The sequence below is a fragment of the Natrix helvetica genome (genome assembly GCF_964273705.1).
Source record: "Natrix helvetica genome assembly, chromosome: 1".
Classification (NCBI taxonomy): domain Eukaryota; kingdom Metazoa; phylum Chordata; class Lepidosauria; order Squamata; family Natricidae; genus Natrix; species Natrix helvetica.
The window spans coordinates 250,446,186-250,471,291 of NC_138548.1; the positions used below are offsets into that span (position 1 = coordinate 250,446,186).

Below are 25,106 nucleotides of genomic sequence, written 5' to 3' on the forward strand. Positions count from 1 at the left end.
AATACTAGCCAGAAATATGACAATATGTTTGTAAAGTATATACGTTGAATTATGAGTGATTCCCCTCCCCCCCATAATATGTCAGAGACAAAAAGAAAAAAGAAAAAAGGGGGGAGAGAAACAGCATTTAACAAAAATACAATTACTTTACAACTTTTTCATATAAAAATCCAATCCTATCTTATATTGCGAAATTGAAAAGGCAACTAACAAACATAAATAACAACACTAAGCAATCACAAGCAGCGAGTCAACAATCTGTAAATTATAGCATATACACATTGAAAGTGACATTTTAATCATTTCGGATATTTGCTGGCTGAACAATTAACAGGTAATGAATGGGGCAAGCCTTAGAAATGGTAGATTATCTGTTAACAGTCATTTCTGTACACAAGAAAAATACACATGCCTTCTTAACAGCCAAGAAAAACTGCAATTTATTAAGTTTCAAAGAATCTTCGTACTCTTGAAAGCAACTTCTGGTGCATGTTTTCAACAATCACATTCTATGAGGAGAAATAACATTAAAAGCCACAAACTTTTAAAAACTTTTCATCTCAGAGTTACAGACATCTTGAGTTCAAAATTAAAGGCAAAACATTAAAATAAAATAAAAAATAAAAATTCAACAGGAATTATTTTAAAAATGTCCATCTCCAATTTCGAATGATTGTGAGTTCTTTTTCTACAATTCATTACTAAATTTTAGCATGGAAAATTGTATTGACTATTTCAATCCGCACATAGGCACATATGTATTTTATATATAAATATGTGTGTGTGTGTATCTGTATGTGTGTTAAGAGAGATATATATACACAATACATATGTAGAGTGCGTGTAATGAGAATGAGATGCAATCGCTCTGAGAAAAGGGTATTCAGCTAAATACACTACGAAAACTTGAGAAAACACAAGTCTGGAACCCAATCTGTGCATAGTTCATGATCCTCTAAAAAAACCCAGCTTTTGTTGATTTGCAATTTTGCAGGACCCTTTTTAATTCGACAAAACCATTAAAAAGCTAACCTTGAACAAAACAAAACAAGTTTCCTGATCCAAGCAGTCAGGGAGCACAATGTTCATATAATTTTTAAAAACATACTCAAAGGGTATGTTATTCCATTGTCTTTCTTCCTTTCAAAACAATCAAAAACATTGATCATTTTTAAACATAAAGCAATTTTTTTTTAATATATAAAGCACTCTTCAAACATCTATTTCTTTTGAGTCCATTATTTGGTAAATATGTAACTGCTACACATTAGATTAGGTATTTTTCTTCTTCTCTTACTGTCTTTTTTTATTTTGTTTTTTTTGTTTTTTTTAATAATATCTTCAGTGCTAGGAGTTGGGTTTAAAAAATACATGAAATGGTGTGGAGTTGCTCCTCGGGAAACCCGGCTTTCCTGAGACATCTTCCACCATGTGCAAGATAGTGATCACAATATTTTTCGCCACTCTGACGAAGATGAGGGGGGGGGAAAAAGAATACACAGCAATGGCCAAAGAAAAGGATCAACAACAACAGTAACAACAACAGTAACAACAACAAACACTGTTCAATCCCAGAGCTCTGAAGTAGCATATCTTCATTCTGAAAATAGGTTTCTTTATGATGGAAGTCTTTTTTTTTTAATTCCTTTTTTTTATTTTAAAGTTTGAAGGAGAAAAAAAAAAGGTTTGTAAACAGGTAGGAGCTGAAATCGTAGGCTCCTCCAAAAGCAGTCAAAACCTATGTCCAAGTGCTTGTTTCTGTTCCAGCTTGCAGGGAACCATCCACTCTTTACAAGTATTTATGGCCACAGTTCAACAAGAGTCTTTTTTTTTCCTTTTTTTTTTAAACTTTATATTCCGAATGGGAAAAAAATGGTGCAATACTCCGGTAATTATTTTCTTGCATTAGTCCACAATAAAAAGCTGCTAAAGGTAGATATACATATTATTCTCCAGAGATACACACTGTAAGTTTTTAAAATGCAGTAAGAGTCCTTGAGTAAACATTTACACGTGAATTGTCGCCAGCCCCTCCTATCAGTTTTTTTTTTAATTTTTTTTTTAAAAAAAACAAGTAGGATTAGCTACAAGAAGGGCTGTGGACACTCAGTGCAAAGTTAGAAGCTAATAACAATTAAACATTTGACCGATAAGCAAATCAAAAGCATATACTGAAAAGAAGAAAAAAAAAAAAGGTCACACAATTTGTTAAGTTGTACACCTGGCACGCGCACACATCCATACATTCATACTTCAGTTCAACTTGTCCCCAATGCATACATGTAAGAAAGAACCAAAAACAATAATAATCCTAGAGCCTGTTCTTTTGTTTTCTGATACCAACCTGGAAGTGTAACAATAGAAAGTGTTCACATTTTTGTTATTGGCCTACTGGATTCAAGTATAATTGCATGTTTGATATGTTAATTTTTCTTTCTTTCTTTCTTTTTTCTTTCTTTCATTTCTTTTTCTTTTTTTAAAAAAAGACCTTTGAACTATTTGGGGGGAGAATCTAAAAAAAATGACACAAAAAGCAATGAAACAAGTGTAATGTGCATAGGCAAGACCCACGGGAGTAGTGGACCTGGATATTCCACCCCACCTCTCAATCCAAGTCATCCAGCCAAGGGGCCTTAAGATTTGTTCCCCAATAGCTGCTGACAAGCTGGTCAGATGCCACCCCACCCCCACCCCCTCTGATTACTGGATCCGCCTCTGGTAATGTGCATAATTATCACAGGCTCATTTTAAATAGGCTTTCTCACCTCCCCCTCATCCCAACCCCAACTTCCCCAAGTTGATAAAATAACCCTTTCCAGCCCAAATTCTGAAAAGTGCCCTTCATGATAGAACTAGTCTAAGCAGCTTGTATACGTCTTTAAAAACACCATACAAACATAAAAATAAAATTAAAAAGCCGTTGGAAAAAAAACCCCACACAAAAATCTATCATTAGCACATGACACTGACCAAAGGGAGCCCCATACTGTTAACGCAAACAGTTCACAAGGGACTCCAGCAGAGTTTCATAGTCAAGAGTAGACAGAGGTACTAAAAAAAGGGCCGCCAGTCTGATCTATTAAAGCTGGATCCTTCGTGCTGCCCTGGACTGGAAAGGGTTACTGCTATTTCTTTCTTTCTTTTTTTTCCTTTAGTGCTGATGATTGTTACTTCCATTTTGTTTTTCTGGCATCCTAGATGGATTCCCCGCTGAGAAGATCCCCTGGGAGCAGAGTATTCAAAGGCGTTGGGCTTCCGATAACCCTGCCGTCATCGGTGCTGGGAGGACCCCAAAGGCTGCTTGAATACTGAGGGACCCCACCCCAGAGCAGATCGCTGCTCCCTTTCCCACCAAGGCAGGGGGTATTCCAGTGGCCTGCATCATTGCGCACCATGCCATGAGAACTGCTTGTGGAGCCCAAACGTGTCTGAGTGGTTCCAGTGTTGGACTGCCAACTGGAAGTGGGGGGCAGTGGCTGGCCTTGTGCTAAAAAACGGTTCACTTCCTCCTCTCCAGCAAACTCAGCCAAGATGGTAGTGTTCCCCAAAACGCACCTGAAAACAGAGAGAAAAACTGATGAGGCATACTTCCCAGGAACCTATGCATTTATTCTGATCACACTATACATTCCCTTAAAATTAAACATTACGCAAGAGCTAGAACATTGATTGTGAAACAAGCAAATATTACAGTAGAAAATATGACCAGGAAGTTTTGAATATGGGAAGTAACATTGTGGACATTTAGTTTGATACCCGAGGCAGAAACAATTTTAGTTTAGTCTTTTTTTTAAAAAAAAAGGATTGTAAAATAAGATTGATTAGACACATAACACCCCACCCCCTCCATATGCCATTCTTCTTTGTTCACTGTTCATGCCTCCTTTTTACTGTCCAAGGCAATCATTAAATACATCACAAGCCCCAATTGGGCATGCCTTTCTTGAAAAACAGTAAACACCGCATCAAATAACATACATGTGCAGAGACTTCTGAGCCTTTGCTGCTTCCTCCTTGGAACTGTATCGGACCACAGCATTCCCTTGAGTCAGGTTCAGATGGAATGTAATAAGAGGACCATGTTGCAAGCATAGAGTACGCAGTGTAGAGCCATCAATCTAATTAGGGAAAGCAGGGGAAAAAAAGTGTGAGCAATTTTTCTCCTCCTCTAATGGCATTATTATTTTGACGAAGGGGGAGTAACACATTAGTAAAAAGTCAAAACCATATCTTAAAAACATATAAATAAAACAGTGTAGATTCCTCACAGAGATTTAGTGTATTGATGAAACAACTCTTCCACTCCCCCTACCTGAACAGGCACACCTACAATTGAGCTATTTCTGGAGCTTCCCTTCAGGGACATGTTACTTTTCTTCAAGCTCTGCTGCCTATATATTAGAACCTTACCATTCCTAATTGCCTTCAGAAAAGTGATTGGAGGTCAGGGTCAGAGCTCTAATGAATACGCTTTTGAGGGATGGAGTGGTAACACCAGTCCTGAAATAGGCATTGATGTGCTTCATGTTCAACAAGCCACCATTAGACCCAGACAGTTTGGAAACCTGTTGATAATTTCAATCTTTCTTTTGTTGTGAAGATTATTGAGAAGGCGTTAAGGTTCCAGTTGCAGAGAGCCCTGGAAGACATTTGATTATCTGGGCTTTTTCAGCTGGGTGTCAGGCTAGAGTACTATATTGAGAAACACATTGTTTGCTTTTGTCAATGATCTGTGAACAACCAAGATTGTGTGACCTTCCTGATCCTCCTTGATCTCTCAATTGTGTTCAGAACCACTGATCATGGTATTGTGCTGGACCATGTCTGGAAGCTGAGAGTGGGAAGCGAGTATTACAGTAGTTGTCCTTTTCCTAGAGCCAGCTCTGGTTGTTGATGGTGGGAGAGAAGAATTGAAGCCAGAAGGTGCTACACTGCTGGGACCTGCAGGGCTCAACTCTCTTTTCACTATTCTTTTACTGATGCATGAAGCCACTGTGAGAGGTTATCTATTGACATGGAGTCAGGTAGCATCAGTTCATTGATGATACTTATTTGTTTATTGAGGCACTGGACTGCATAGAAGGTGTGGTCGAAGTACTGACCCATTCCCTATTAGGATCTACATGGAGAAGAACATACTCAGTCTCCATCTATACAAGGCAGAGTGACTGTGAGTTCAGAGGCCTGGCAAGTCAGAATATTTTTCATTCTAGATAGAATTGAGCTCTCTATTTTTAATCCGCTCATAATTTGAGGATCTTCCTAAATTCTTGCTCAATGAGAAAAAACAGCAGCTGTGGCCAACAGGATCTTTGCACGATCTCATCTTGTTCATCAATTTCTACTGGAAAGTACCCTGCATGGGGCTACACTTAAATACCACTCAAAAGCTACAATTTAAGAATGCCGCTGCTGAAGTATTTATCAGTATTCTTCCTGTTGCCTGTGAAACACTTCGAGAACTGCAATGTTTAATAGTGATCTGGATTTAATTCAAGGTGCTGGTTGTCCTCTTTAAAGGCCTACAAATGATTTAGGATCTGGTTATCCTTAACCGATCTAAGATGATCTGCTAATCCATTGAGGTCAGGGGCAGGGGGCTTTCTCAGATATCCTACTCTTAAAGAGAATGGAATCATTAGGGAACATGAAACTGGGCCATCACTATTGCTGCCTCTATCCTATAGAGTAGCATCCTCCCTGTAATTGTAATAATCCCAGCCCTCCATCAAACCTTCAATGAATGAAGTGCAGATGGCCCCAATGCAGCTGGTGTTTATGCCATTTTAGCACTTAATAAATAAATAAAAATGTTAAGGTCGTCAACCGACCAAATCGGTTTGGTCTTTTTGGAAATGGATTTAATCTTTTTTAACTTTTGTGATGTGTGTTTTTAATGTTGTACGCCGCCCTGAGTCCTTTTGGAGAAGGGCGGCATATAAATCCAAATAAACCTAAACCTAAACCTATAACTTGATGTTTTAGAAATAAAATGCTTAAAATAGAAAGCTCCAAGAGTTAAGCTAACAAAATTTCATAAGGCACATCAAGAGCAGAAGGGTCCAAGAGTTTACAAGTACAATGCTGAGTATTTTTATGACTCTTCCTCTAATTTATTGTAAAGTAGCTGATAACCTGGCCAGTTACCTGGGTATTTATTTATCCTAATCCTATATTAAACAGGAAAAGTCCTGATTTTGTTGAAAATGTCTGGACCAAAGTAATTTTAAATTGAGCCCCCTTGTGGAGTACTGTAAAGTCGTTACCATGGCAACCCCATTGCGCTGTATAGTAGAAGCCATTTTATGGCAGTATGGTAGAAGCCATTTTAAAGCACAACAGGATGTATCTTAACAAAACACACCCCGAGGAGTGTTAGGGGTGTCTTACTCCCACAGTGTTCGTTTCCAGAGAGTAAGTCATCTGTGTACCAAGTTTGGTTGAGATTACTCAAAGCATTCCAGACTTAAGCTGGGACATATACCCACACACTTACACAGCGATGATAGATAGATAGATAGATAGATAGATGATAGATAGATAGATAGATAGATGATAGATAGATAGATAGATAGATAGATTCATTTACCTGGGGAGTGAGGTTACGGAGAACTAGCCAGCTACTTGTTCTTCCTGAGCTGTCAGTACTCCAGGCTGAGCCTATAACCCAACAAAGAAAACATTAGGGAAAGCCCAATCATACAATTGAAGAAGAACAGAAGATACAGGACACAAACCTGATGAATACAATTTCTACACGAATTTTTAACGGGAAATGTATTTGGATCAGAAGATTTAGCAAATGTCTGCTAGTCCTCCTCTCCTCCCTTCATGTCTAATTCCTCACTGTGGAATTTTGCTTGTCATAAATAGAATCAATGCATTATTTAGGTTTTCCCAATATGATACTTTACAAACATGTTGGATCAAACTCACAGACTTTACAACCAGAAATTCTGGGGATTGTGAACCAGTATATTTGAAGGATAGCCATGAGATAGATAGATAGACAGACAGACAGACAGACAGACAGACAGACAGACACACAGACATAGATCTCTCTATATATAGTATATTCAGATATACTGGTTCACAAATCCCCAGAATTTCTGGTTGGAAAGTTTGTGAGTTTGATCCAATATATGTACTGGTATATGCACATGCATGTGTGTGTGTGTGTGTGTGTGTGTGTACACACCCATACTCATACACCCACATACTTATATCCTGTGCTTGGAAACCTCTGAGATTTGCAGAAATACACTAAATTGAGGATGGGGAGAACATCTGTTCCAACAGTCCTTTGAGAGTGATATAGTCTGATATAGGCTGACTGATTGATGTGAGGATAACAAGTAAAAGCAGAATAGAATGTGAAGAGAGAATGAAAGCATGTCTTACCAGATGAAAACCACAATAAAATCACTACATTTCAATATAGACTTGTTTACATTTCTATAGTGTTTTCTAAGCCATACATTATATAATCTATATCTGTGTGGCATGCTGAGCCGTCTCAGCAGGCACGTGAGTCGTTGCCCCAGACAGCTGCACTGTGCATGTGCGCACGCCTCCTGCCAGCCAGCTGATTTTTGTGTCTCGACATGTGCGGGGGGGCCATGCAGGAGACACACGCGCATGTGCAAGGGGTGGTGGCAGCGGGGGGGGGTGTTGCACGTATAAGCATAGGGATGTGGGGGAGCATGAGGGATGCAATGCTCCCCCCTGTGCCCCATTTTTGTTCCCATAAAACTTCAGGGAGGCCTGATAGGCCCAAAACGGGCCACGGGGGGGGGGGGGGGAGGTCGCACTGTGCCCCCCCGTCCCCCATTTTTGGTCCCAGGAGGCTTGAGGGAGGCCATCTAGGCCAAAACAGGGTGCGTGCGTGTGTATGTTACGCACACATTGCATTATGGGTGTTGCTTTTAGCACGCAATGACAAAATGGTTAGCCATCACTGATCTATATCATCTACAGTATATCTATCTATGAAAGGTAGTCTGAGTGTAATACAATCTATTCATAGGTATGTCTGTATAGGTTTATAAAATAAATAATTCAAACTCTAAACAGAAGGCAGATGCATCTGAACTCAAGTGACTGACATTGACAATATTGCACTGTCAGTCTTCAGAGCAGGGGTCTCCAACCTTCGCAACTTTAAGACTTGTGAACTTCCAACTCCCAGAATTCCTCAGCCAGGAATTCCTTAGCAGTGGACCGGACTTGGGAATCAAAGTAAAGAATGCTAAAGTTACTTTTATTATACAGTTATAGTAAAAAAAAAAATATCTTGCATGACTGAAAGCACCTTCCGCCTCCCTGCTTTTATCTGTACAAGAACTAGGGAGGATCAATTCTGAGATGCTTTCTGAAGCTACCCTTCTGCTTTGAATTTAAATTTATGTGATTCTTGCCTTGGTTGTGGCCCTTTCTCCTGTTCCTCAAGTTTATTTTCACAATCTATTACATACTCTAATTTTAGGTCAGGATTTTCCACATAAAAAGTTTAAACACACAGTAAATATATATTGTATTCATTTAGCTAAGAAACATTTGGACTGATCCAAATTCTAATCCACCCTCAGCCAAGAGGTTCATTGACTGTCTGTAGATTGGTTACCCTTTTCAGCCCTAAGAGAAAAACTGGATGAGAGTGTCTTATGTATGCTGCCTTAAACTCTTAAAGGAAAGCAGATATAATCGATGCAGTTAAGTCAAAAGAAGAAGAAGAAGAAAGAACTCAGGAATACCAGAGGAGTAAGAGCTGGTCCAACCCAATGGGCTGGCACCCCAGGTAGATGATGGCTTGGTGTTCGTTAAGCCTGGAGGTGGCCTTGTAGGAGCTGTAGTGTTCCTGGGAACCTTCCAGAGTTCATGTGACAAAGAGGCTTGTGTGTGAGAAATTGGACCAGAAGACCATGTTGATTTGATGTCTGACAATTTACCTGTAATAGAGAAATGCAATTCAGAATGTCAGAATGTGGAGTTTTTGGACAATCTGGGATCCCCAGGTTTCTGCTGTCTGTATATAAACATAGTGAATTTCAAGCAATCAGTGGTTCATACATTGCTCATCTTTGTTAATTTTGTTGTTAATTCTTTTTTTCTTTTCCTTTTTGCTATGTAAGTCTCATTAATCCATCAAAGATTCTCAAAATGGTCTCTATAAGGCTCAAAAAAATGAAATTCATCATCTGGCATCATAACTACAGAATAAATCCAAATATTTACCAGTCTCAAGCATATAATATCATTTTACTCTCCCACCCCCCCAACAGAAAAGGAAAGAAACTGCTCATTTTCACGAAGCACATAGAAGCTACTTTATCATCCACAAAGATCTTTGGGAAAGCGTCTGTAACTTTCAGTTAACAACAGTGTATGATTCACAGAGACAACACTTGGCTTGATTCCTTTGGCTACTAAAGCGCAGAAGCCCAGCAAAAACAAAGTATATTCTACAAACCTAATTCCTGAATTACAGGAATAAAAGTGAAAGTTTTATTTCCCTATTAAAAGAGAATGGGAAAGTGAAGATGAAGGATAACATGCAAGAGAAAGATAGATAAGGAAGATTCTTCATTTATTATTTTCATTAATCCACTTAGCTACCACAGAGAATGAAGAAGAAAGAGGGGTGTCTTTCAAAACTTTCATCAGGTAGTCCTTATGGCAATGATTTATTCCTGTAATCATATATTTCCTAGTAGTTTTTATCATAACTATCTCTAACTTGAATTTCTATACCAAATATAGTGAAACATCTGAAAGATGATTAAGACAACCAAGTAACAAATTAAAACAGCAATCACATGAATAAACCATACAATTAATAGAAATATAATAACAGATTATCTATGAAATATTTCCCAAAGTCTATAAAGGAAGGCGGTATTGATCCAAGTATTGAGTTTCAATCAAAAGAACCTCCTGTGCTATGCCACCATCTAAGCACGGCTTCTCCTACTATTTTTCTCAGTTCCTAACCTTTTATGAAGTATAAAGCTGTAGCTTGTATGAACTAGGTTCCTGCCAAGTTATTGATTTCTCCATTTCCAGAAAGATGGATTATTTGCACAAAGCCAGTAAATTCTGAAAAATTAACTTCAGGATGTGAACCAAGTTTCACCCAAAAGAGGAAAACAGCCCCATCAAAGGAAAATGCATCCTAGGTAAAATAAACGGCAACTATTTCTTTATTTGAAAACCTTTTGAATTGAAGATTCAACAGAACTTTCAAGTTTCATTTTTTAACTGCCAATTTTAATTACATCTTAATTTCTGTAAAAATTACTTTAGCTGGAATTAAAGATTGTGATAAGTTTGCGGAAGGGTGTCTATGTGGAAGAGTCTCAATCATCCAGCGCATGGTTATCCCAAAGGTGTTTTTTCCAAAAGGCAACTGGACTTTGTTTGGTTTTGAAAAAAAACTTTTGGAAAAAGCACCTTTGGGATAGTCTGTGAAAGGGATTAGAGATAGTTTGAATCAGTGAGGGTAACAACTATAAAGGTGCATGTGGTGGGGAGAAAGAAATAGATTCATTTGTTGCTGGCTATACTGAGGTTTCCACATTTTTTCCAGGTTACGATGAAATCTAAACCTTTGAGGTAGTTCAGTCTACAAACTTTTTTAAAAAACCCCAATATTATGATAACAGATTGCAATTTTGAAGGATTGATGAGATGTTAATTACCTTATTTTTACTGAACCGGTTGAAAAAGACATACAGGTAGTCCTTGACTTACAACCAGAATAGGCACCAGAAAAGTCATTATTGCAGTGTGGGTGTTAAATGAGGCATCATGTAATCACATTTTATAGCCTTTTTCTGCCATGGTCTTTAAGCAAATAACCATAGTTGCTAAGCGAGATATCACATGGCTGTGACTTGCAATCTTCTCTGACAGCTTCCCCATTAACTTTGCTTATTGGAAGCCAGCTGGAAAGGTGATTGTGTGACATAGGACATCGTAAATGGGTAACAATTGCTAAGCACCCAAATCACAATTGCCTAACTGTGGGAGCGCTGAAACAGTTGTAAGTCACTTTTATCAGCACTATTGTAAGTTGAGGACTACATGCAGTACAGAATTATACTACTGGCTGTATTTTGGATGGTTCGCAGCCTAGAAATTGGGGGAAACCTCAGTTGACAAATTAGCTATGACTAGGAAAGGTCCCACTGAAAGATGACAAATGCGCAAGTGCACAAATACAACAAAATTCTTAAGAGCTGCTGCTGAGGAAGAAAGTAGCCAGCATATTTTTGAATGTTGGGTCCAATATTATCTGAGATACAATACACACTGTGATAGAAAAAGCAGTTCCATTCTTCCTGTTGAGTGAATAAAACACACACCATTTATGCATGGTTTTTTTTTTTCATTTGCTTTTTCGAACTCCAGTGCATACTAGTGACTGCATGATGAAGACCACAGCTGGCATTTTTGCCTTAAATCACGCAAAACAACAAGGCGATGATGAACAAGATTATTATGTTTTATTCTCATTTTACACAAAAGATATACATTATGATCCCACATTGTATAAGTTAGTTTATATTGTTGTTTCCACAATGTAGGTGGAGTCATATTTTTCTTACTGTTAGGTACATGATGCTTCTTTTAAATATATTTTTAATCTTTATATGCCACCTAAAATTTCTTGTTGACTGAGGTGGCTAAAAAAAAGTGAACAAAGAAAATGTGATAAAAAGCACGAACAAGAGCACTGTGTCAGAGTTTAGAGATTGACAAAAGCATACATAATAAAGTGTGTTGCTACTTTCAAGTATCCTTCTCCAGTGTCCTCCTTATGAGTCTCTGAATTCCTACTTGCACTAATGGTCTAAAAATAAAATAGCTACCAGTACCTTGAAAGCGTGAGGACAGGTGAGCACAGAAGATGCGGATATTCAGCCTTACTCAAATTGATTATGACCATCTTGATTATTACTACTCTCTTCAAGACAAGACATAGTTGAGAAAGGGAGGGAGAGGGGGCGCAGAAGAGCAATAGATGCTGCGCTTCTTTGGATCAAGTCATTCTTCCAAAATAAAATGCTCAATGTTGGATAGGTGGTGTTCTTTGCTGCGTAACTTCTGCTGGTAATTGTTTGTACGCTAGGTATCTGAAGAAAATGTTTATGTCCCGAAATTAGTTTAACAGAGATTAGCATTATACAGAATGTCTGTTTCTCATACTGAAGCAATGCATAGCCTGGTATGGCCAGTTGCACATATATATCCCCATTACATGTTCACTACTGCTAAATTCTTAGGACTGTCATTTGAACAAAGGAGCCCAGTATGCAAAAGAAGTACACTTGTTGTACCATCGTCGTTACTACGAAGAACAGAGGCCGTGTGAAAACCTCCTATCCAAGGGAGTCTCTTAGGAGAAAGGCCATTGGTCATACCTGCAATGCTGCTGAAAGAGCTACTGTAGCCGGAGGCACTAAGTGGCCAGGCACTCGATGAAGGCAGCGTGGCATTCTGAGATGATGTTGGGGATGACCCTGCAGAACCAGCAAAGAAGCAACTAAGAAAGATGGGCAGAATGGTGTATGCATATGCAATTCTCACACCATCACATGCAAACAAAAACCATGCAAGGGAGGATGCTAGCCCAGCCCTGCCTTTGACGCCTAGCCGTGAAATGTTATAGAAAGTATGGTTCAATGTACTCACTGTATGGTTCAGTGAACTCACTATCAAAGAACAACACGGTGAGAAAGGCAGTAATGTAGAAGACATGGGGAAGAGGGGGGCTGTGGCTCCACCTGGGGACAGGGAGGAGGGAGCAATATCGCAAAGGCTCAGGTCACAAATACATACATACATACATACATACATACATATATACCTCAACTGATAAGGAAGTGAGCCCGTGGCTTAGTGGCTAACACTCCTGCCTAAGATATATACAGCCCGGGTTCAAATCCCAGTAAGGGTATGGCTAGCTGATGAGAGCTAATTAGCTCGAAATAGATCTATCCTAGTCTCCCTTTATTTATTTATCAGTACAATTACAACACACACACACACACACAGACACACACACACACACACACACACACACACACATATATATATATATATATATATACATATATATATATATTTGTGTTACAACCCCTGGTATGCCTAAATATGGGAGGAAGGTCACACTCCCTCTTTCTGTCCTTCGGCTTCATCACAGAAGACCATGCAGGCAGAAAACCATATTTTTATTTTTAATGTTGCCTTTTATATTTGTGTTGTATTTGTACTGATAAATAAATAAAGGGAGACTAGGATAGATCTATTTCGAGAGCTAATTAGCTCGAAATAGATCTATCCTAGTCTCCCTTTATTTATTTATCAGTACAAATACAACATATATATATACTCAATCCTCTCTTTCTTTGTCACTTTCTAGAATATCAACAATTACAATAATATTTCAATATATATAGCTTAGTGGCTAACACTCCTGCCTAAGATATATACAGCCCGTGTTCAAATCCCAGTAAGGGTATGGCTAGCTGATGAGAGCTAATTAGCTTGAAATAGATCTATCCTAGTCTCCCTTTATTTATTTATCAGTACAATTACAACACAAATATAAAAAGGCAACAGTAAAAATAAAAATATGGTTTTCTGCCTGCATGGTCTTTGTGATAAGCCGAGGATGTAACATAAATACATATACATATATATATATATATATATATATGTATGTATGTATGTATGTATGTATCTGTCTGTCTGTCTGTCTGTGTTGTATTTGTGCTGATAATTAAATACATACATACATCCATCCATCCCTTAACTCTGTGTCATATTCAAGATAATGATATTCACTGCCATTGTATCCACAATTTACGAATTGTATGTGAAAAATATGAAAATGCAGCCATGTTAATTATGATGAGTCTGCCTTGCATTCTATGTACATCTCTGCCCCATTTGCCTTTAAAAATCCCAACTAATAATGCACAATTTACTAGTGTTACTTTACCAACAAAAACATCTATACTAATAAGTCAAGAATGAAAGAAATACCATTCCCACATTTTAAATAGTTTGCAAATCACAAACTAAAGTCAAAGATCAGTGCTGAAATGACTGTCTGACTTAGGGGATATGAAGAAATCATCTGCTTGAGATTCACAGTTTGCTTATGAAATATTATTCTAAAATATGTGATTGTTGTATGCAAGTATATTCCATTTTGAACACCTCAAACTTTGAACATGTATGAAGTGTTCGTTATACAGTGGGGCAAAAAAGTATTTAGTCAGCCACCAATTGTGCAAGTTCTCCCACTTAAAAAGATGAGGGAGGTCTGTAATTGGCATCATAGGTAGACCTCAGCTATGAGAGACAAAATGAGAAAACAAATCCAGACAATCACATTGGCTGATTTGGAAAGAATTTATTTGCAAATTATGGTGGAAAATAAGTATTTGGTCACCTACAAACAAGCAAGATTTCTGGCTCTCACAGACCTGCACCTTCTTCTTTAAGAGGCTCCTCTGTCCTGCACTCATTACCTGTATCAATGGCACCTGTTTGAACTTGTTATCAGTATAAAAGATACCTGTCCACAACCTCAAACAGTCACACTCCAAACTCCACTATGGTGAAGACCAAAGAGCTGTCGAAGGACACCAGAAACAAAATTGTAGACCTGCACCAGGCTGGGAAAAGTGAATCTGCAATAGGCAAGCAGCTTGGTGTGAACAAATCAACTGTGGGAGCAATAATTAGAAAATGGAAGACATACAAGATCACTGATAATCTCCCTCAATCTGGGGCTCCACGCAAGATCTCACCCCATGGGGTCAAAATGATCACAAGAACGGTGAGCAAAAATCCCAGGACCACACGGGGGGACCTAGTGAATGACCTGCAGAGATTTGGGACCAACGTAACAAAGGCTACCATCAGTAACACACTACGCCGCCAGGGACTCAAATCCTGCAGTGCCAGACGTGTCCCCATGCTTAAGCCAGTATATGTCCGGGCCCGTCTGAAGTTTGCTAGAGAGCATTTGGATAATCCAGAAGAGGATTGGGAGAATGTCATATGGTCAGATGAAACCAAAATAGAACTGTTTGGTAGAAACACAACTCGTGTTTGGAGGAGAGAGAATGCTGAGTTGCATCCAAAGAACACCATGCCTACTGTGAAGCACGGGGGTGGCAACATCATGCTTTGGGGCTGTTTCTCTGCAAAGGGACCAGGACGACTGTTCCGTGTACAGGACAGAATGAATGGGGCCATGGATCGTGAGATTTTGAGTGCAAACCTCCTTCCATCAGCAAGGGCATTGAAGATGAAACGTGGCTGGGTCTTTCAACATGACAATGATCCCAAACATACCGCCCAGGCAACGAAGGAGTGGCTTCGTAAGAAGCATTTCAAGGTCCTGGAGTGGCCTAGCCAGTCTCCAGATCTCAACCCCATAGAAAACCTTTGGAAGGAGTTGAAAGTCCCGTGTTGCCCAGCGACAGCCCCAAAACATCACTGCTTTAGAGGAGATCTGCATGGAGGAATGGGCCAACATACCAGCAACAGTGTGTGCCAACCTTGTGAAGACTTACAGGAAACGTTTGACCTCTGTCATTGCCAACAAAGGATATATAACAAAGTATTGAGATGAACTTTTGATATTGACCAAATACTTATTTTCCACCATAATTTGCAAATAAATTCATTCCAAATCAGCCAATGTGATTGTCTGGATTTGTTTTCTCATTTTGTCTCTCACCTATGATGCCAATTACAGGCCTCTCCGATCTTTTTAAGTGGGAGAACTTGCACAATTGGTGGCTGACTAAATACTTTTTTGCCCCACTGTATGTATTCTAGTTACTTTTAATGGCTTTTAACTTTAACACTTGATGTCTTGAATATTCTGTTGAATGGAAAGTTAGAGTACAAATTAATAAACACATTTTCCACAGAAAACAGATGGCATGATATTCTGTGGAAGCAGCATCTATAAACACAGGATGCTATTAGGATTCAGTAGAAACTTGTTTTATACCCACTCCCCACTGCACAGACCATGATGGAACATCCATGCCACCTTGTCTATACTGTACCTAAACATAAGTAACTTGTACTAAATTTTGTCCTTTGCATACCAGAGCCATAAATGGATAATATTCAAACTATATCACGATCAGAAAATAAAAGTGAAAACCTAAATTTCATCCTAATTATAATATAATTAAAATTACCCAATTACATCCAGATTTTAAGTATATAATGATGTACTTACAGCTGGAATTAAGAAAAGACATAAATGTGTATTTTGAGTCTTTATTTCACCTTAATACAGTAAATATACAAAACCTGCTTGGAAATCTAGTCCAGAATATCCCTGACACTTCCCTGTGCAACTGTTCTGGATCAGGAAGTAAGGGCTGAAGAGGGCTTTTATTCTGTTACATTGGGAGTAAAAGCAATTGTGCAGATGGGACCATACGGATACCATCATTAGTTCTTCCATATCAACAAAGGAAGGCAAAAAAGGAAGGAACCCCCCCTCCCCCAACTGCACTCTAAAAATCTTGAGTGTAGTCTTTTAATGGGTCATCTGCATTTAGGAGTCTATAAGGGAAGTGATCAACCTGCTAAAAGGATCTCTGTGGTAGTGAATCTAGCTTTCCACATTTTTGCTTAGTGAAAATTTGCCTCTATAAAAAACTAACAGAATCAGTAACAGAACTAGCTGTTTTCCTTTGCTGAAGGTTTTTTGGAATAGGATGCTTTCAAACACTATGCATGTGTACTATATATTGTACGTATTTTGGGGTATCAGAAAAGGACATTGAAGATGAAGCTACTTCAGCTTACCTCAGTATGCAATTAGTTCTGTTATTAAGAAACCCTTCTCTTGAGCATTGCAACAAAACATGCTTTCAGAGATAGTAGGATAGAAACACTTTTCAAAGTGTTTTCAATTGTAGGCAAGCTCACAGCATGCTTTTAAATAGCACTTTTAGAAGTATTACAAATTTAAATTAGGCAGCAAAGTTCTCTCCAAATAAAGCAGCTACCCTTAGTTTGATTTTCTCCTTACTCCCTGCTCCCTGACAATATCACTGATATCAGCCCCACCCACCCCAACAGTCTTATATTCAAAACAGGAAAGGGAACAATATTTATTTTCTCTTCCCGAGTAGAGGAAAATGATCCATTCCTTTGCAGGAAGATGCAGAGGATAGATCATTACTTCCATTCTCTGAACAAAAAAAAAAGGAAATGCTTCTCTTTTCAGATCAGCACACATTGTAGGTATCTTACATTTTTCTACAGGATTTAGACATATAGTATGGCTTAATACCATCATATGTGAAAAAGATCAAATGAGAAAGTGAAAATCTCTTTTAAAAAAACTAATATTGCTTTTATAATTCTGGGATCAGAATGATATTTTCTCTCAATGTTATTATCTTGATTATTGATGTAACCAGGTAATTGCAGAATATTAGCTTAGATCTGAAAATATGATTCTATGCTATACCATACAGGAACCATAGTGAGAGACACATCTTCATTAAGTCCCAAGGAAAACAGAGCAACTTCTAGGAAAAAGAAGTTTCAGTGAGTTCTATTAATTTTCTTACAGGCTGAAAGCTCCAGAGAGAAATAAAAAAAACCTTTTCATTGAACCCCTTATATTTAAAAGAGACAAGGTATCAGATCTTTCAAGTCAGGTATTTCAATTTATAGTTGTACAAGATTGAATATCAAACTAGACATGGAAAGAAGCAACATCATTTTCCCCCCAATTACTTCTTTTCAGGTAAAAATTAAAAAACAATTTATTATTATGTGGCTGTGAAGTTAAGCAGACAAGATACGGCTTAAGACCTATAAATGAGTATATCTTTTCTTAAGACAGAGATAGCCAGGAAGAATTTTTAGTGTACAACCTACTCCTGCCATAAAAACAAAACAAAACAAAACAAACACCCCGAAACCAGTTATAGAAGAAGGGCCTCTAATCACACTATGTCACTGATTTAGTTGTCAAGGCTATTTTGAGGTTTAACCAATTAAATATGCACACTAGTGTATACCTTGGTAATTCTGAGCCTGAACTTAAGTCTGCCATGTACTCTAAAAACCACAAATGTTAGAAGAGAAACAAAAAAAAAATGCAATAAGGACAAATGATTGTGACAATACCTCCACTTTTGAGTAAGTAGCGATTGACATCCTGTATAGTGGTGTTAATTGTAGGACCTGTAGGAACACTTCCAGGGGTAACATCAGGATCATTTTCAGGGTCAATATTTTGTAATCCTTTCCATGGTACTCCAGGATGAAATTCTGCTTGGCAAAACAAGATGAAATCAACAGTTTACTTCTCAAGAGTCATAGAAAATAGAGATTTATGGAAGTTTTGGTGGGTGGCTTTTGCTATAAATTTCAGAACAAATGCTTCGCTGTTCATTGTTAGACCACTGGGATTCCTAACGTTCTATATCTGTGATGGCAAACCTATGGCACAGGTGGCATGCAAAGCAATCTCTGCGGGCACGTGAGCCACTGCCCTATGTCAGCTCCAGCATGCATGCATGCACCAGTCAGCTGATTTTCGGCCTCTCCGGAGGGCTGGGGGAAGCTGTTTTCGCCCTCCCCCGGACCCCCGAAGGCCCTCCAGAAGCCGGAAACAGTCCGTGTCTAAACTTCTGGTAGGACCGGTAGGCCTGATTTTCACCCTGCCCAGGCTCTGGAGGCTTTCCTGGAGCCTGGGGAGGGCAACCCCCCCCCCCCCCGGGAGGAAATACCAAGCTCAGCTTGGTGGCAAACAGCACACTGGCAGTGCGGCAGGTGTGGGAGAAAAGCGTGGGGTGTGTGTGTGTGCGCATGCGCATGTGGGGGCATGCTTTGCATTATGGGTGCTGGCATACACACGTACTATTGCACCTAACCACAAAAAGATTAGCCATCACTGTTCTATATGCTTTGTCCAACAACAGTGTGAGATAAACGAAGCGTTTAGATAAAGCCTCAAAAGAACATTATTCATTTCATTTAGTGGAAAATTAATAAGGAAGTGGAACATAAAAAGTAAGCCAGTGCATTTTGAATGCTAGGTAAGGAAACGTATATCTTTGGTCTGAAAAAAAATAAAGCACATACTACATTGGATTCTCAACAACAGTGCATTTCAGGCATTTCAGGACAAAGGACAACTCTGTTAGCTCCAGGCAACATTTCTACAATACTTATTGAAGATTACCTGGTGGCCAATTGATGCTGGAGCCATTGGAGATTTTATCATTATCAGATTTGGCACGTGACCAGCTATGAGGAACAGCTACAGGAGGACTGGCTGGTGATTCACTATTTTGAATAAGATCATACCGGCCATAAGAATCATCAATGGAGGACTTTCCTGGAGGGCCAATACTCAGACCTCCAGGGATAGCACCTGGAAATGGAAGAAGTACAAGCAAGAAATCATAAGCTTATTAACAATATTAAATATTGTTGGGGTTTCCTATTGCATCTCACTATTAAAAAACAAATGAAACTACATTCAGTCACAAAAGGTAATACGGTGCTGTGCATTTAATAGAAGTTTAGAAGATTAAATTAGGAAAGGTCAGAAGGTTACTACAAAAGGTTCATCCAGTTAAAAATAGAAACCTTTCTACACTTTTGTAGGATACAAAAAGGACAATGGGACTTTGGTAACAACTCAATCTGTATATAACACTGGTATTTCTTTTAAAGAATACAGTAATAACTGAACTTCAGAAATGTAATTTTGCAACAGAACAAGTATCCAAATAGACATTTCAGTGCTTAGGTTGAAATATAATAATTGTGAATATCATACATTATTTTAAGTAGAGTTATAGAAGCAGCTGTTGTAATCTGCATACAATTTACATTAATAATGGAAGCATGGTTGATAGTAGTCTTCTGTTCTCTAGGATAATTTTGTAGTTGTTCATTTAAATGAAAAAATAAATCTTCTGTGAATATTTCAAAATATTCCTCAGAATATCTGAGGAAATTAGATTTTCTAACAGTGCTAAGCTAGGCATGATGGCAAACTCCTACTGAGTTCAATAGGCTTATTCTCCTGAAAAAAATAATACCCTAAAAATTCTCTCTCTTTCTTTCTTTTTTTCCTCCTTCCTTCCTTCCTCCCGCTTTACATCCGTCCGTCCATCTAGCTATCTAACATTTTAATATTCTGGTTTACTCCATTCTATTTTTGATTCTGTCAAAGAATATTTACAGTAAGAGTTCTATGACAAATGAGTTCTATGTATTTATAAAGTATATGCATTACCATGCTTGCTAGGGTTCTGGTCAAGTGGAGAAGCAGCACTGGAAAGGTTATCCATTGAATTGGGGTGTGTCCACTGAGGAAGGCGAGACTGGGACTGAGAAGTATCCTTCACTGACAAACCACCAGGAATGTCCATACTGTTTACATTCATGTTTGGGTTCAATCCAGCTAAAAGGAAGTGAATAAACTGTCAGACTTTCTTAATTCCTGGTATTTAATGGCAATTTATATTTCAGGTCATAAGCTAACATTATATGTCTATTGATAAGGCAAATGAGGAGAGGAGGAGGAGAGCAGAGGAGAAATAAAGCACTAGGGAAAAAAAATCAAATATCATCTTAGCTCACTTCATTACTTCTAAAAACTCAACATACAAATGTAAAAGGATCTTTTCTTTTGCTGATATGGAGTATGCTTTCTATCATTCTAAGATCACACACTTTAATACTACCAGAGAAATCTTCCTGGTGTTATAGGAATAAAAGAGTAATATTTCTGAAAAGAGGAAGAGGATATATAGGCTTTGCACATCTTTTCCTTAACCAACTTTGTAGATGTTGAAAAACAAATGTGACAAAATGAAGAATTCCAAAGGTTAATGGCCACTTTTTAGCACAATAGCATTAGCAAATTTTGCATCAGCCGGATACTCCAGACAAATATTAAGTATAGTATTTCAAATGCCACTAGGAGGTCCACTATATTCATCTCTTCCAAGTCACTTTAAGTGTGAAGCCGGGACAAAAATGTTCAAATACAGGACAACTAGCAGAAGTCTTTCAGAAATAGATCTGTGTACTGAAAATTTGCATGGTGATTTTTACCTGTGAATGTTATCGTATTTTCTTTCTTCTCTATCTAAAAAATGGTTGTTTCATATAAGAAATACATGGATGGGAAACCAGTAGAGAATTTATATTCTATATTTGCTAGATTGGGGAGTTAAAAATATATTCTTCCAAAGATGACACTTTTATAATACTGCCAAGAAACAGGCATGGATCTAATCTCTAGGGGTTGAGCTCAACTATAGTATGTTTTTATTTTTTTTTAAAGACATGATCTAGGAGGATAATGGGGGATCCACCATCCTTAAGTTTCTGCACTGCTGTGTCCTGGATTAAATAACTACATCATCATAAAAAAGGAACATGGAGAAGAAGAGATAAAGGAAGACAGAATCAAAGCATGAGGAATTTTAGTTATCCATGAGCAGGCAATCGGACAACTTGCGGATATTATGGACTCTAATTCTCATTATCTATATGATCAAAGACTGGTCGGGATCAAAATACAGAAAAAAAAATTAGAGGGCACCAGGTTATTCATTCATATTTCCCAAATAGAAAGTTTTGTGTTTGCTGACACCTAGTGTTGTGAATAGGAATTATCTACATTTTACTCTATTGACAGAGAAGGAAAAAGACAGAAGCTGCATCTGATAGTGAGGAATGAGGCAAAAAGACTTGAGCAATAATGAGGGGGGAGAGGGGGGAAGAGAGAGGGGGGGAGGAGGGAGAGCGAGAGAGCAAGAATATTATTAATGAATTATGAGCAGTAAAGTCCTTTACAAAAACCACACTTACCAAGGGGGTAAGGAGCAAAGGTGTTCGGTGAAGACTGTTGCTCTTTGGTCTGCAGGTCAGATAGGCCAGGAGCTTGGGGATGGGGTGAAAAGTTATCCATGGCTGATTTGCCTGCAGAGGGGTGCAAAGATAGGTGTGGAGGGGGTGGCTGCTGCTTCATAAGCAGGGCCTGGGCCAGCTGGCGCTGGTGCTGCTGAATTTGCTGCTGCATGTTATTGATTGTACGTGCAACCTACAAAATAAATAATAACAATTTTAAAAACAGACAACAGCCCAAAGATTATGATTTTGTGCTGTGAGCTAAAGAGCTACACTAGCAATAAACTCATTGGTGAAAGTTCAGATGTGTCAGGCATAGGTTACAGAAACTGAAATCTGCTATTACAGGTAGTCTTCAACTTATGACCATTTGTTCAGCAACCATTCAGTTACAGTGGTGCTGAATGGACTTACGATTGGTCCACAAAGTTATGTCCATTGCAGTATCACCATAGTCACCTGATCAAAATTCATGTGCTTGGTGCCTCACACAGGGGTGCTTCAATTCCCTCCATCTGATATCAACCCCCCCTCCCCAAATCTATGCCCTTTGGATCATCTGTTTTCTGTGGTCCTTGGCACCCCATCACCGTCTCCTTCTGTTGACTAAACATGCCTGGTGTGGCCCTTTAGCTTTCTTCCCCAGGTCACGCATGGCTCAGGGGTGGGTTCTAGACGGTGTTACTGCCAGTTTGCTTGTGCGCGCGCTATGCGCACATGCACAGTTCAATTGAAATTGTTGTACACATGCACAGAACAACAACAAAAAGATGGCGCGGCAGTGACCAGGGAACAGGGAAGAAGGCCCCTTGTGCCACTCTGCTTGGCTGGAGCTGGGTTGGGATTTGTACTGCAAAGGCTTCAAGATGCAGCTTAGGGGTTCTTGCAAAAGAAATCCCTTCATGCTATGATGTTGGGCTGGGGCTGGGCTACATACTGTGAAAGGCTTTGAGGTGTGCTGCACCTTATGGGTTCTTGCAGCCTCACAGCCATGGCATGACAAGAAGCCTCTTTGTGCTGCATTGCTGGGCTGGGCTTCATGATGCATTGAAGCACAGAGGCTTTTTGCAATTCCAGAGTGTACCAAGAAGCCATAAGCCACAACATATTCTTTTCCTGGTCTCCCTGCGGTCACACACATGGATGCACACATCTTGCACCCCTTTTCCCAGGCTCACTGAGTTCCTCTGCTGCACTGCAGCAACCCCAAATTTGTGCATGGTCTGTGGTGCCCCTCCACGGCACCCTGCGCTCCTTACCCAGGATTCTTTCTGTTTCCCACTTAATGACTTGGACGTCTAGATTACGATATCAATGAAGACTGCTGGGATTGACATAGCTAAGTAATGTGGTCATATGATTAGTGCTTCACAACTGTATCACTTAACAATGGAAATTCCAGTCCCAACTATTGTCATAAGTTGAGGACTACCTGTACAATTAATGATTTATTCTTGGATAAAAGTATGCATCACAGAATGTTTATTTTATAGTCATTGTTATATACCACACAAGATTCTTTACTGATGGTACATCTGGAATTGAGTGAAACCTACTTGCTGCTCCTGTTGTCTGATGGGTCCGGAAACGTTACGCTGAGCCTGTAACATCTGCTGCTGGATTTGTAAACGTTGGTATGCCTGAAAGATACAAAGAAAGGAATCATATGGTCACAGAACAAGGAGACACAATACTTACAGTGTATTAATCAGCATTTGAATAGATTTAGTACTTTCCCATTCTTGAAATTCCTAACTGTACTGAATCTGAGTAAGATTCAGAGCAAACGGGCTGCAATCAATATTTGGTCGGTTAAAACTGAGGACAAAGTATTAAATATACAATGAGAAAAAGTATAAGTATATTTCAAAAGTAGAAATGAGAAATGATACACCTCTCCATTCAGTCCAGAACTACCCTCTTGCCTATTTTGCTTGCTGAACCCATATTTAGAAAGAAACCCTACTTATGCCAATATTGGATTTCTAAATGTAAAATTGGCATGGATTTACAGAAGGCTACATTTTAATGAGAAACAGAAGAACAGAAAAATGATACATATTTTTAAAAGAAACCTTTCTATAGATGCTTTCTATAGATGCAAAGGCTTCTACGACTAGCTGCTATACTGGAATTCAAGACAATTTGTAAGGGTCAGGAAGTTGAGGAAGGCCTTCCACGGGGAGCTTGGAAGAGATCCCATGGATCTAGATTTCCATTTTGTTTGAAAAAGAGCAGCTAAGCTAATAGGCTTTTGTAATTGCTAGGAACAAGAACTTTATCATGGATCACCTCCGCTGATGAAGACACACATTTTCTCCAGTAATTAAAAAAGAATTCATAATACGTATGAATATCCATTGTATGTATAATAGCTATACCAAAGTGACTGTAAGTCTTTAATCTATCTATAACTTTATAAACCAAATGAATGCATGAACCATTTAAATGATGGGAAATATATGCCTGTCTTAAAGCAACTTTTTTAATAGTTCAAGAAGATCAGAATAGCAGTGGGATAATTTTATTGGGTATAATGAGTCCTCTTTTGTCTTACAGTGGCCTAATTTTGCTCAAACAGACCTAAAAAATGATATTATTTTAAAACATCCGTTAACCATCTTTAGATTTCAGAATATGCTCACCATTGTCTTTGATCTGACATATACTAAAGATAGCTTTCTAATTCATTGTGTCCTGTGATAGATACTCTTGGTTGTAGCCATCATCTACCTTTTTCTTTGCCTTTTTTTTCTACCTCCTACTTTGTTTGGAATTTAGAATACAGATGAATGGACTTTGGATCTGCATGGTTCCCAAGATCATTCCTCATGTTTTTGCTTAATGCAACTTTTATTCTAGCCATTCATCTCATTTCAGGAAAATCTTTCCTTGATTCTTTCATGATTTAGTCATAGAAATATTTTTGCCTTAAAAAAGTTTTATTATTTAAGAAGCCATCTAAGCCCAAAGCCTGTTTCTATAAGGGATCTTGTTTGCAGCCACAATCTCCCTTAGGACAATTTTTGATGCCTTGCGGGAATTATATTCTCTATATGAATTTCTGACTGTGATGGGGAAGTCGATTATAGAGGATAAGAGAAACTGTTATGCTCTCAAGACAATTATAGGTAAAGAACCATTTTAAATTCTACTTTTAAACC

The 25,106-nt window shown here is 38.5% G+C and overlaps 1 protein-coding gene across 5 annotated transcripts in view; it reads right to left on the reverse strand.

Annotated features, from left to right (window-relative positions):
• Positions 1-1,630: 1,630 nt before the first annotated feature.
• TNRC6C (trinucleotide repeat containing adaptor 6C) overlaps positions 1,631-25,106 on the reverse strand; it is a 153,732-nt gene continuing 130,256 nt past the window's right edge. For 4 of the 5 annotated variants that reach the window (XM_081936109.1, XM_081936111.1, XM_081936108.1 and 1 more), the window contains 10 exons: positions 23,499-23,582; positions 21,904-22,135; positions 20,318-20,485; positions 19,253-19,444; positions 18,193-18,336; positions 12,423-12,521; positions 8,754-8,948; positions 6,590-6,660; positions 3,979-4,118; positions 1,631-3,555 (listed from right to left, as the gene is read on the reverse strand). In XM_081936109.1, the coding sequence (XP_081792235.1) occupies positions 3,195-3,555; positions 3,979-4,118; positions 6,590-6,660; positions 8,754-8,948; positions 12,423-12,521; positions 18,193-18,336; positions 19,253-19,444; positions 20,318-20,485; positions 21,904-22,135; positions 23,499-23,582 (1,686 nt within the window). In that variant the 3' untranslated portion in view covers positions 1,631-3,194. The remainder of the gene's footprint in view (positions 3,556-3,978; positions 4,119-6,589; positions 6,661-8,753; positions 8,949-12,422; positions 12,522-18,192; positions 18,337-19,252; positions 19,445-20,317; positions 20,486-21,903; positions 22,136-23,498; positions 23,583-25,106) is intronic. The other variant, XM_081936110.1, reaches the window with a different exon arrangement.